Source organism: Nannospalax galili, unplaced genomic scaffold, assembly GCF_000622305.1.
Source record: "Nannospalax galili isolate Female #2095 unplaced genomic scaffold, S.galili_v1.0 scaffold2785, whole genome shotgun sequence".
NCBI classification, from domain to species: Eukaryota; Metazoa; Chordata; class Mammalia; order Rodentia; family Spalacidae; genus Nannospalax; species Nannospalax galili.
In genome coordinates, this window is record NW_008353365.1 from 187,349 (window position 1) to 197,835 (window position 10,487).

General features: G+C 46.5%; 1 protein-coding gene across 1 annotated transcript in view; it reads left to right on the top strand.

The window, feature by feature from the left end:
• The window catches only part of LOC103748060 (inositol 1,4,5-trisphosphate receptor type 2-like), a 94,325-nt gene that overhangs the window by 521 nt on the left and 83,317 nt on the right, over nucleotides 1-10,487 (top strand). The window contains exons 2-3 of the mRNA XM_029554795.1: nucleotides 6,844-6,943; nucleotides 7,357-7,517. Coding sequence (XP_029410655.1) covers nucleotides 6,844-6,943; nucleotides 7,357-7,517 — 261 coding nt within the window. The remainder of the gene's footprint in view (nucleotides 1-6,843; nucleotides 6,944-7,356; nucleotides 7,518-10,487) is intronic.

Consider the following 10,487-nt stretch of genomic DNA (forward strand, 5'->3'; position numbering starts at 1 on the left):
TCATTTCCCTTGATTATGTCAGATTCTTACCGCATTCATTTAGTGATTCAGTCAAGAAACAGTTATTGAGTGTTGATTACAATCTAGGCCTTGCCCAGGGCATAGGGCAAAGACAGGGAACTGGTGTATACTTACCTTCAAATGGGAAGGCAGGCAGCACACTGTCCAATAACCACGAGAGATGAGCTCAGGAAATGAAAAGGCTTCAAAGAAAATTCCTAGGCGATGAAGAGCTTCTAGGTCAGAGCGTGCAGACGTGGCATCTGTCGGGTAGGACATTTGAGGAAAGACTTCAAGAAATCGAGTCATCTCTGTCTGGGAGGAACAGTTTAAGCAGCAGTACCAGGAAATGGAGCCATCTTGAAATATACTAGGTGGTTGGGGATAATAATGACGTTAGTGTAGACAGACCTAAGTGAGAGGAAGGGAACGGAGACGGAGGAGGAGCGGAGGGAGCCTTGGCCCTTCTGCTTGGATGTGACGGCTGTAGGTTAGCTCTTTTGTATTCTCCAGACTCCTTGTCTCCCTTGTTAGGCCAAGTGGGATGTTTCTAATTTGCCCTCGATGGGACAGTTGCACTTGGGCCTGGCACAGGACAGTGGTTCGCTTAGGGGACCCACAAAGAAATGCAGGCATGGCTCTGTGGGTTCCTGGTGCAGTATCTCACATGTTCACATGTTCTATGAGGAACTGAAGAATGGTGACCTGGTATGTAGTCCATCTCCCCCTCCTCCCTGTCCACCAGTGCAGCCTCTAAAGAGATGCTGTCTGAAGGCTTGATCTGATGCAGGTGTCTGCCTTGTCCTCCAGGGTGAGCTTCTACAGCGTCATTGTGACTTAACTAATTGAAACAGAAATCCGTAGAAACAAACGTCTTTCTTGAATGCAGGAGAGTTTGCTTAAGGAAACAGTGATGGGAATTTAAGGTTAGGTGCACAGACCTCCCATAAAGCCCTGAGCCTCGCTTTGCATGGAGGTGTTAACTACTGCTGTTCAGAATGGTTGAAGCTCTTTTCCATGTTGTATAGAATTTGTATTACTGTGGATTCAGCTGTCACTCACTGTATTACAGCTAACAATTAACTTTTAATAATAACTACTCTCACTATAAAACGCTTGAGTACTTTCTACGTGCTAAGCCCTGTGTCAAGACTTTTAATAACTACTCTCACTATAAAACGCTTGAGTACTTTCTATGTGTTAAGCCCTGTGTCAAGTTCTTTATAAATATTATCTGATTTAGCCCTGCCAGCAACCCTCATAGGTCAGAGACCAGAGGCTGAGATGTAACAGGCCTTCTCAAATGAACTTAAGTGAGAAAGATCTACACAGGCCCTGGTCTTTCTCAGAGTAGCAAGACAGTCTCAGGGTAGGACGTGGACTTTACATTTTTTAAAAGCATTACCCAGCCGGGTGTGGTGGCACACGCCTCTAATCCCAACACTCAGGAGGCAGAGGCAGGCAGATCTCTGTGAGTTCGAGGCCAGCCTGATCTACATAGTATGTTCCAGGCCAGCAGGGGCTACAGGGAGACCCTGTCTCAAAAAGACCAAAAAACAAAACAAAACATCAAAAAACAACCCAAAGGAATCCCAACATGCAATACAGCATTTCTCCATCTTCAAACTCTTACTGTGTGAACTTTTCCTAGAGGGATGTGAACATGTTTCCAAAAATAGAATGTCAACATCAGACTGAAAGAACGGTACCACCCAAGTCAGCTTGGGCAAACAGCAAGTTTATTGGGCTTGCTTGTAGGAGCATGGACAAGAGGTTACTTAGGGAAGTGTGGGTGACCCCCACACAGCTGCATCACCACAGAGCCCCACCCTGGTATGAATGACAACCTCCTCACAGCTGTGCAGATGGGTCCTCTCTTCTGCCAATATTGTACCTCCAGTGTGCTCTGGCACCTCCCGAGACCATGTGTAGCTGGGGTAGACTAGCATAGAGTCCGGAGAGGGAGGGGTGCAGGAAGGAGGGGCAGGCATCTCAGGGGAGTGTTTAATGACCTCCCCACACCTCCTCCATCAACAGATCCAATCCTGAGGGTCGCTTACAATCAGTCACAGCTGCTCTGATTAAGCTGGAAATGGCCGTTATGCTCAGAGACACAGCAGTCCACAGTAACTTGATTTTGTACTGAGTCACCTGTGGGGATCTCATAAGAATGCATCTTGTGATTCTTTCTTCTAGAGTCAGGGCCTTGGAATAAGAATATGCTTTTTTTTTTTTTTTAAACCAACCTCAGAAAATGCCTGTAGTCAATTTTCAGGCTAGACTTTTTGCTTCAAGGGCTTAGAGCAGCCCCTGCCAATCCTCTATGGGGACACTTGGCAATCCACATACTGATGCCTGCCTTGCACTCCCAGACACCGTTTTAACTGTTATGTGGTGCATCCTGGGCCCTGGAATTGTTCAGAGTTTCCTGGATGGTGTGAGGCAGAATTTGGGAGCTAGTGGCCTATGCTGTGCTTCTGAGGTGGGATTTGATGCTGGAGCACCGGAATGTAAGGTCTGCACTCTGTACCATGCTGTGGTGGTCCCCTGGTACCGCACCATCCAGACCTTAGCACAGCCTCCTGACAGCACAACTCTTTACATGGTCGCAGAGGTTTATACAGAGGGTTATTCAGCTTCCAGATCTTTGCAAATCATAACCTTTACGCTGGGTTATGTTCACTCCAGTTTAGAACCCAGCAGTGTAGACTGACTTGAGAGGTACACAGGTCGAGAGTATCCTGATCCCAAATTGGAGATGACCCCAAATGAACATTGTTGAGAATCCGCAGAGAGCTGAGGGAGAGATAGTTAATTATCTGGACAAGGGTTATGTGCTTGTCACTTTAGATTTTCGAACCTCACTTTGGTTTTATCTACTTTTATGGACGAATAGAGTCATGACAGCGAATGAATGTTTCCTGGAGGCTGTTGGCATTTTATGTCACATCCTCTGGTTAGCTTTGAAATTTTGCACTTTAGGTTGTATGACATATTTATGTGTCAGTTTTGGGTTGAACACTAATCACCCTCGAGGCAGAGAGCATAAAAGGCTTTTCTTTAAATAGGCACAGTACACATGCTTGGTAAAGAAATAATGGTAATAAGAGATTAGGTAGAGATGGTACTGCTCCAGGGGAGTGAAGTCCTAGGTCTCCTTCTCAGGCACTCTGTCACAGTGGTGCACGGATAGTCAGTTCTCGTTCACGACTCAAGAACTGGGCAAACGTGAACAACTGCTCCTCAAGGAAATACAGAGAGAGTCCTGTGAGCGCCTGGTCACAAGATGCCAGTCAGTATGCAAGCTTGCTTTGTGAGTGTCTAAAGGCACCTTGTACAGCATGAATTGTTGATTGTTTACATTGAATTCATGGTAAATAATCATGCCCAATGAAGCTTACCTACCACAAGCAGTTTATTTAAAAATATTTTTTGGGGGGGAGGACGCTAAAGAGGTGGCTCAGTGGTTAAATCCTGTACTTCTCTTCCAGAGGACCTGAGTTTGGTTCTTGGCACCAATGTCTGGCAGCTCACCAGCTCCAGGGGATTAGCTACACTCTTCTGGCCTCTACAGACATTGTAGTCATGTGCACATGCCCACTGACAGACTACACACATATGCACATAATTAAAGATAAAACCTTAATTTTTTAAAAAGTTAGCATGCACGATAATGGCTTCATGGGTCTCCAGGCAGCGTCTACTACGTAGGTCAGTGCAGAGGATGCAGAGAGCTGAGGGAGAGATAGTTACGATTATCAGGACAAGGGTTATGTGCTTGTCACTTTAGATTTTTGAACCTCACTTTGGTTTTGTCTACTTTTATGGATGAATAGAGTCATGACAGCAAATGAATGTTTCCTGGAGGCTGTTGGCATTTTATGTCACATCCTCTGGTTGGCTTTGAAATTTTGCACTTTAGGTTGTATGACATATTTATGTGTCAGTTTTGGGTTGAACACTAATCACCCTCGAGGGAGAGAGCATAACAGGCTTTTCTTTAAATAGGCACAGTACACGTGCTTGGTAAAGAAATAATGGTAATAAGAGATTAGGTAGAGATGGTACTGCTCCAGGGGAGTGAAGTCCTAGGTCTCCTTCTCAGGCACTCCGTCACAATGGTGCACGGATAGTCAGTTCTCGTTCACGACTCAAGAACTGGGCAAACGTGAACGACTGCTCCTCAAGGAAATACAGAGAGAGTCCTGTGAGCGCCTGGTCACAAGATGCCAGTCAGTATGCAAGCTTGCTTTGTGAGAGTCTAAAGGCACCTTGTACAGCATGCATTGTTGATTGTTTACATTGAATTCATGGTAAATAATCATGCCCAATGAAGCTTACCTACCACAAGCAGTTTCTTTAAAAAGTTTTTTTGGGGGGAGGACGCTAAAGAGGTGACTCAGTGGTTAAATCCTGTACTTCTCCTCCGGAGGACCTGAGTTTGGCTCTTGGCACCCATGTCTGGCAGCTCACCAGCTCCAGGCGATTAGCTACACTCTTCTGGCCTCTACAGACATTGTAGTCATGTGCACATGCCCACTGACAGACTACACACATATGCACATAATTAAAGATAAAACCTTAATTTTTTAAAAGTTAGCATGCATGAAAATGGCTTCATGGGTCTCCCAGTAGCCTCAGCTGCCCGGGAACTCGCTACGTAGACCAGGCTGGCCTTGAACAGAGATCTGCCTGCCTCTGCCTCCCAAGTGCTGGGATTAAAGGTGTGCACCACACCCAGCTAAAATTTATTTTTATTTTATGTGTGTCACTGTTATGCCTGCATGTAGGTAAATGCACCGTGTTGTGCAATGCCTGTGGAGGTCAGAAGAGGGTATTAGATCCCCTGGAACTAGAGTTACAGATGGTTGTTAGCTGTCTTGTGGGTGCTGGGAGTTGAACTTGGGTCCTCTGCAAGAGCAGCCTAGCGCTCTTAACCACTGAGCCATCTCTCCAACGCCATGATGTATTTTTATACACCTGTGTGATCAGACTTTGTTCTGATTCATTTTTTGCCTCTGCTTCTCTCTACACTGTAGCCCTGACAACTATTTCCTTCTCCAGTGAGCTCATCCTCTCTGTTCTCGGAACTCCAGCCAGCACTTCTAAAACGGGGGTCGTGCTAAACACCAAGACCACCAACAAAAAGCAAGAAATCTGAAAAAAAAAATGTCACTAAGCAGACCACGAGAAAGACACTGCTGGGGCTGGAGAGATGGCTCAGCAGTTAAGAGCACTGGCTGCCCTTGTAAAGGACCCGGGCTCGAATCCAACCTGACCAAAATGTCGGCCAACAACTGACTGTAACTCCAGTTCCAGGGGAACTGATGCCGTCTTTGGGACATTGCATGACACGGGTGCATGTACATACATGCAGGCAATACATTCATACACATAAAAATAAATAGATAAAAAAGACACTTTACAGTGTAAGATCTACAGCTAGACGGCCATGAGGTCATGTGGCTCCTTGCTCAGCTCCAGGCTGAAAATGCCTGCCGGGCCACTCTGATTTATTTACTTAGCTACAGTGCGTATTTCCTTAAATGACCACAGCAGCTTCGTGAGTGGAGGTAGAGGGTGTCTGTTGGTAGATTCAGTGATCTTGAAAATCCCTCGGAATTAGTCATCATTGACCTCTCTTCAACAGTGTTTCTGATGCAGTGGACTAGTGGGGTCTTAGGGTTTGCATTTCTGACAGTTTCCGTGGTGATGCTGCTGGTCCAGACTCTAGGACTCAAGGAACCATGAATGCTTCCCACGCTGAGGCAGTCTGAAGTCTAAGAATTCTTTCTGAAACCAGACTGATCTTGAGACATTTGCAAGTTTAAGATCTATTTATGTTCATACCATATGTATGTGAATATGTAAAGTCTACTAAATTTTCAAACATTTAAATTTTATTTACTATTAGCATGTGTGTGGTGGGATGCTGTGTGCCACAGCACTCGTGTTGAGGTCAGGGGACAACTTGTGGAATGAGTTCTCTCTTTCTACCTTTATAAAACAAAACGATGTATTGTACATGAATTGTGTGTCCGTGTGTGTGGGGTATGTGCACATGTAACTGTAGATGCCTGTAAAAGTCAGAAGAGGGCGTCAGATCCCCCGGAGTTGGAGTTACGGGGGGGTTGTGAGCCACCCAATAGGAGTGCCCGAAACCAAACTGAAGTCCTCTGCAAGAGTGGTATGTGCTTTTCCCCACCGAGCCACCTGTCTCTGCTTCCACCTCCGTGGGCGCTGGGATTGAACGCAGGTGCTCAGTCTTGCACTGTCACATATCAAGCAACTTCACCTGAGGCAGCTTGCCAGCCCTGCACTTTTATATTTTATTTATTATTTTTATTATTATTTTAAATATTTTATTTGTTATTTTTATTTTATGAGTATGCGTGTATTGCCTGCATGTAGGTAAGTGCACCCATGTTGTCCAATGCCCGCGGAGGCCAGCAGAGGCTGTCGGATCCCCTGGAACTGGAGTTAAGGATGGTTTGTAGCCACCATGTGGGTTCTGGGAATTGAACCCAGGTCCTCTGCAAGAGCAGTCAGTGTTCTTAACTGCTGAGCCATCTCTCCAGCCCTTTATTATTTTTATTTTATGTGTATGAGTGTATCGCCTGCATGTATGTGAGCGCACCCGTGTCATGCAATGCAGTGGAGGTCAGAAGAGGGCTTCGGATTCTCCTGGAACTGGAGTTAAGGATGGTTTGTAGCCACCATGTGGGTTCTGGGAATTGAACCCAGGTCCTCTGCAAGAGCAGTCAGTGCTCTTAACTGCTGAGCCATCTCTCCAGCCCCACTCCTGCATTTTTATAGTCTGCTTTTGATATTGTTTGCTTTTAGGAACTCCTATGTGCGGTTGAGGCACTTATGCACCAACACCTGGGTAACCAGCACCAGCATCCCCATAGACACGGATGAAGAGAGGCCTGTGATGCTGAAGGTAAGTGCTGTGTTCATAGGACCAGGACATGCCTGGCATGTTCCTAACGGTCCACCTTCACCAACATCAGAGATGATTACAGTGGATTTCATGACACATGCATGTCTGACAGCTGATTGGGGGTGGGGTGGAGTATATGTACCGAGATGGGAAGAGAGGATTGCAGGGGGCATCTTCTGGACTCTGTTGTAACTGAAGCAAAAAAGGCTCATGAGAGAGATGTGCTTTCAGAACAGGGCAGGAAATGGGCGTCGAGAGCCATGGCAGCCCTGCGGCCTTTCCCAGTGAGTGATGCTTGTGGGAATCACTGTCTTTGGCTTGGCCACTCTTACCTTTTGTTTCTTAGACAGTACTGATCTGTGTTAGTTTCCAGAGAATATCACATAGTTATGTAATGGAGACACACTTTGCAGATTGGAACCTGCCAGACCAAAGAAGATAAAGAAGCCTTTGCCATCGTGTGTGTCCCCCTGTCGGAGGTCCGAGACTTAGACTTTGCCAATGATGCCAACAAAGTGCTGGCCACCACTGTGCAGAAGCTGGAGAGCGGCACCATTACCCAGAATGAGAGGAGGTGAGCGGCTTTTAAACGTGACTTTGAGCCATTAAGAGCCAGGTGTGCCGAGGCAGATGTGGGGGCTCCTGCCTGTGACCCCAGCACTCTCCAGGGGGAGGCTGGAGGATCAGGAGTACAAGGTCACCCTCAATTATAGAACAAGTTTGAGGCCAGCCTGAGCTACATGAGACTCTGTCCCCAAACAATGACCAATAGAAAATACCCCCTAAGTTCCTCAGCAAACAATACCACGCACACAGTCAATTTTCAGTTCTTGCAGTGAACTTCAAGTGACTTAATGGGGGCATTTAAAGTATTCTCTCTGTCAGCACACTTGCATCTGATGAGGTGGGAAATTGGTCCCTCTTGATCATGACAGATTAATGAAATGGTGAAATTAAAATCTGGTGGGTGGGGCTGGAGAGACGGCTCAGGGTTAGGAACACGCTGTTCTCTCAAGATGACCCTAGTTCAGTTCCCAGCAACACATCAAGTGGCTTATAACCACCAGAACTCCAGCTCCAGGGGATCTGACGTTCTCCAGAGCCATTGCATTCATGGGTACCTGCCTGCCCACCCACTCACCCACCACATAAAAATAATTAATCTAAAAAAATCTGGTGGAATATTTACATTTCTCATTTTGGCTTGACTTGGAAATAGATGTTTTTAGTTTTTCTCTGATCTTTTCAAATGCTTTGTAGGGATTTATGGTGCCATTTGTTGCACTCAATTTGATGTTTGGATTTAGAGTTTTATGCTCTGGCCATTTTTATTCATGACACATTTCTCAACTATGGTACTACAAATTGATCAAATATGTAACACCAGGGGAAAAATGGGTCGTCGTCTTTGCCTGTGTAAATCAGAGAAACTGGCTTCTTGATTCTTAAACTTATTTTTTCCTAAATAAGCGAGAAAGAGAAGGCGGTTGTAGCTAGAAATCATTGTGCCCTACTGTGTGCCCAGCTACTGTGTTGGGTGCAGTGGATTTAAAAACATGTAACCCTTCCCATGGCCCTGTGATAGATACACCCATTTTGTCAAGGGCAGTGGGAGGTACAGTTACCTGAAGTAGTTGAGTGGGGGAAGGGGTTGTAGTCACATGTGTGTGCTTCTCAGTACTACAGAGCACAGACACCCATCTCCTCTTCATGATCTGCTTGCTGAGTCCCTGGCCTCATCCCTTCGCACTGGTTGGATGCTAACAGACAGTGGTGGTTTGAATGAGAATGTCCCCCATAGGCTCCAAGTATTTGGACACTCGGTCAGTTGGTGGCACTGTTTGGGGAGGATCATGGAACCTTTAGGAGGTGTGGCCCTGCTGGAGGAAGCATGTCACTGTGTGGACGTTGAGAGTTCAAAGCCTTGTCCCACTTCTCTTTCTGCTGTCTGTGCTTGCTTGAAGATACAAGCTCTCAGCTCAGGCCACCACCTGCCACGCCTCCCCCGCCATGATGGATTCTTATCCTTCTGGAAATGTTAGCCCAAATAAACTCTTCCCACTGTAAGAACTGATACGCAGACCAGCACACCTTTCAAAACAGCCCAGCCTGTAACACAGGCTGTAACACAGAGTCGCAAACACAGTAGGATTCACTGGTTTCATTGCTCAGTGGAACATTCTTGAACATCTTTCCAATAGAAGCCCCAAGACACATGGACAACAGTGTCCAGCCACATTCTAAACACCCTGAAACTGAAGACCATCCATATGTCTGTCATAGTGAAGACATGATAAAATTGTGTTATGTTCATACAATGGAATACCATATAGCCAGGAACATGAATGAACTATAATGTGACGTGGGTAAATCTAAAATTTACATTGAATAGAAATGGTCAGACATAGCAGTATCTGTAAGTTCAGAAACAAACAAAAGTAAACTGACTCCTTGGATGTTTCGTCTGTGGGAAGTGCTCTAGTTTCATTCTGTTGTATTAAATAAAACATCCTGACCGAAAGCAGTTTATGGGAGGAAAGGGTTTATTCAGCTCACAATTCCAGGTCATAGTCCTTCGCTGAGGGAACTCCGGTAGGACCCCGAAGGCAGGCCAGCTGTTCTACACGTTACCTCCAACCAAGGAACTCGCCTCACAGCCAAAGAAGGGCAGTGGCCCCGTGAGAACGCCGCTCGTGACAGCTTAATCTCCTGTGCAGTTCAGGACCATCTGCCTAGGGATGGGCCCTGTCTACAGAGGGCTGGATCCTCCTACATCAGCCAACCAAGACAGTCACCCCTGACCGTCCCACAGGGCAGTCTGATCCAGGAGATGCCTCTGCTGAGCCTCTCCTCCCAGACTCTGATCAAGTCGACAGTTGCAGCCAGCCAGGACAGGATCAGAAATGCAAGTTAATCATAGTCACAGTCGAGATGGTATTTGCCCTTGGAGGGGAGGCGTGAGAGCTCTGACTGGGGAGGAGCTAACAGGCTCCTGTGGTGGCCACGCCCACTCGGGAGTGGCTTCATGGGGTTCACTTTGTGAATGTCACTAAGTGTGTGTGTTCTAGAATTCTTTAGACATATGTCTTATAATCCAAACTTGCTTCCTGGCTCCATCTCTTATTAAAAAATTCTCAGCATGCCAGTGAACCGACTAGGCGCTCCTCAGCCTCCGGTCCACCCCTACCTCTGCTCTGCTTGAACCCACACTTGACACCTTTCCTGTAGACTTCTACCCTGTGGCGGTCAATGAATGAAGTTAAAAAGCCGAACACTGTCCCCGCTCAGGGACTGCAGAAAATTAAAGACCAGAGCTAAGTTGCGACAGGAAGTGCCGTCCAGCGTGCAGTGCAGATGGGGTTTTATGTTTTGTCTGTCATTCCTCGCACTCTCGAGGAATCCGTGTCTGTCTCTGTTCCTCTGATGTATGTGCAGAAAGCTACCAAGCCTCTAAGATGTTGCCTTTGCTAAGCATGACGGTCTCTGGTGAAGTAAAGAAGATTCTGATTCTGAGTGCTCTGCTGTCCTGGATTCCCCACTGACC